Source organism: Glycine soja, chromosome 11 (assembly GCF_004193775.1).
Source record: "Glycine soja cultivar W05 chromosome 11, ASM419377v2, whole genome shotgun sequence".
NCBI lineage: Eukaryota > Viridiplantae > Streptophyta > Magnoliopsida > Fabales > Fabaceae > Glycine > Glycine soja.
In genome coordinates, this window is record NC_041012.1 from 38349068 (window position 1) to 38350995 (window position 1928).

Below are 1928 nucleotides of genomic sequence, written 5' to 3' on the forward strand. Positions count from 1 at the left end.
TCAATTTACTATTCAGATGATATATACTTCATGACAATCGGACAAATTTAATATATCTATTAATTAGTTAATGTTCAAAAAATATGAAAAACATTAAAGTTTTACCTCATGCAACGTAGTCTTAAAAATTATTATTGAGAAAGGTTTTTTGCCTTCTATATCACATACAATTATTTTTATATTTACATTTACAATAGAAACAGAACCATTTTTAAAATCTGTGACTTTGACTACTTATAATTGATCAGCCAATCCTGTGGCTAACTGGGAAAGCAGCATTCTGTTTAGAGACGTTGTTGTTTTGCATTCTTCTTGTTATTTTTTTTAAATACAAAAAAAAAATATTCTGATTTTGATTTCCTCCTCAGACAGCCGACAAGAAACATGGGAAGTAAAACTCGTACAGTCTTACACTTATAATTCTATCTCTTCCTTTTCATGTCTTTTGCATATATATCTCAAATTAAAAGAAAAAATAAAAACATATTTTCTAAAATCTCATCATCGTGCTTCATTACTTGATCGCACCTCCACTTGGTGGATATGTTCTAATTTATTCATTCTCCTCCATTCTTGTATGCTTTCACAATCCAGATAATTACTAAAACTAAAAATCCGTAAATATACACGAACACCTTAATTTCCTATTCACATAATCATTAATTCAACAATAGATTGATAAAGGAGTTCAAAATCAAACATAGAGGTTCATATTTATAAATATTCTACGCATTCATATAGTACTTAACCAAAGCCTATGACATGTCAAAACTCAACAAATCGTATTGAAGGTGTTGTTGTTGGTTGAATGGCTCCATCAAGGATCTTGAGAGGTACTCACTATACTCAAGAGGTTTCATCAAATTGGTGCCCTCATCAACATCCACCCTCCATAGTTGAGTTTCACTTTCATGAAGAAGATGAGTTTTGTGCACTCTCTCGGAATGGCCATTTTCTTCTTCTTCCATAGGCATGGAGGTTTCAGCAACATTGGAGTATTGGCCAGTGAGTTCTTGCACAAGGGCCCTGAAATTCGAGGCACTAGTCTTCACCTTCACGGGGCTCGAAATATATGTAACTTTGATCTCCTTTTTGTCCCTTTTGTTGCTTGCCCTTTTGTTCTTCATGGCCCCCTTGGATAGCAATGTCACTTGTTGACACAATATAAACAAGAAACAAAAAGGTGGTTTTGTGTTTGTGTCTCTAGGGTTTACAACACAATACTATGTATGTGTACATTTGTGAAATATAAAATTGGCCAAGTTGCACAAGCCTTTTTATAAGGGTGGGTTATGGGGGTGGGGGGTGGGGGGTGTTGTTGGTCAAAGAGGGAGGTTCTAGGAAAGAGGGTGAGGTTTGAAAAAGTTGGAATGGTGATTTTGACTATTGAAATAATGGAAAAATAGTGAGACATTGATTGAAATTGATCTAGAGGATGGGATCTTGGAGATGCTTACGTGACCCGTAAGTGCTATATGTGTATTTGTGACTCGTGACACCACTATGTTAACGTTTGTTTAATAATTAAATTAAATTATTATTGTTCTTATTCAATGAATGATTCTCGCACGTGCGCAGCCTAGTATGACTGAATGGGATCCGATAAACTTCGGTGCTTAGAAACACCAGAAGCAAAGTGACGTTATTTTTTTTGTTTTTTTTATGGAGATAAGATTTTATGACGGATAGACACAGTACTCTCTATTTAAAACGCTATGAAATTTACTATAGTAGAAAGGGTAAACTAAGTTTTTTTAACCAAACTTTTAGACTTTTTATAATTTTGTTCCTTTAACTTTTTGAAAATCCGTCTTTGTCCTCAAACTTTTTGTCGGTTTTCCTTAAGTTTTCTTATGGATAAAAACTGTCAGAAAAAATCATTTTCCTCGGCATAAAAATAAAGGTTCTCTTCCTCCAAAATCAGTCCC

General features: G+C 33.9%; 1 protein-coding gene across 1 annotated transcript; it reads right to left on the reverse strand.

The window, feature by feature from the left end:
• Positions 1 to 408: 408 nt before the first annotated feature.
• Positions 409 to 1251, reverse strand: LOC114375263. Its single transcript, XM_028333040.1, has one exon. It carries the CDS (start codon positions 1125 to 1127, stop codon positions 756 to 758), a length of 372 nt encoding a protein of 123 aa, XP_028188841.1. The 5' UTR covers positions 1128 to 1251; the 3' UTR covers positions 409 to 755.
• Between the last annotated feature and the right edge of the window lie 677 nt (positions 1252 to 1928).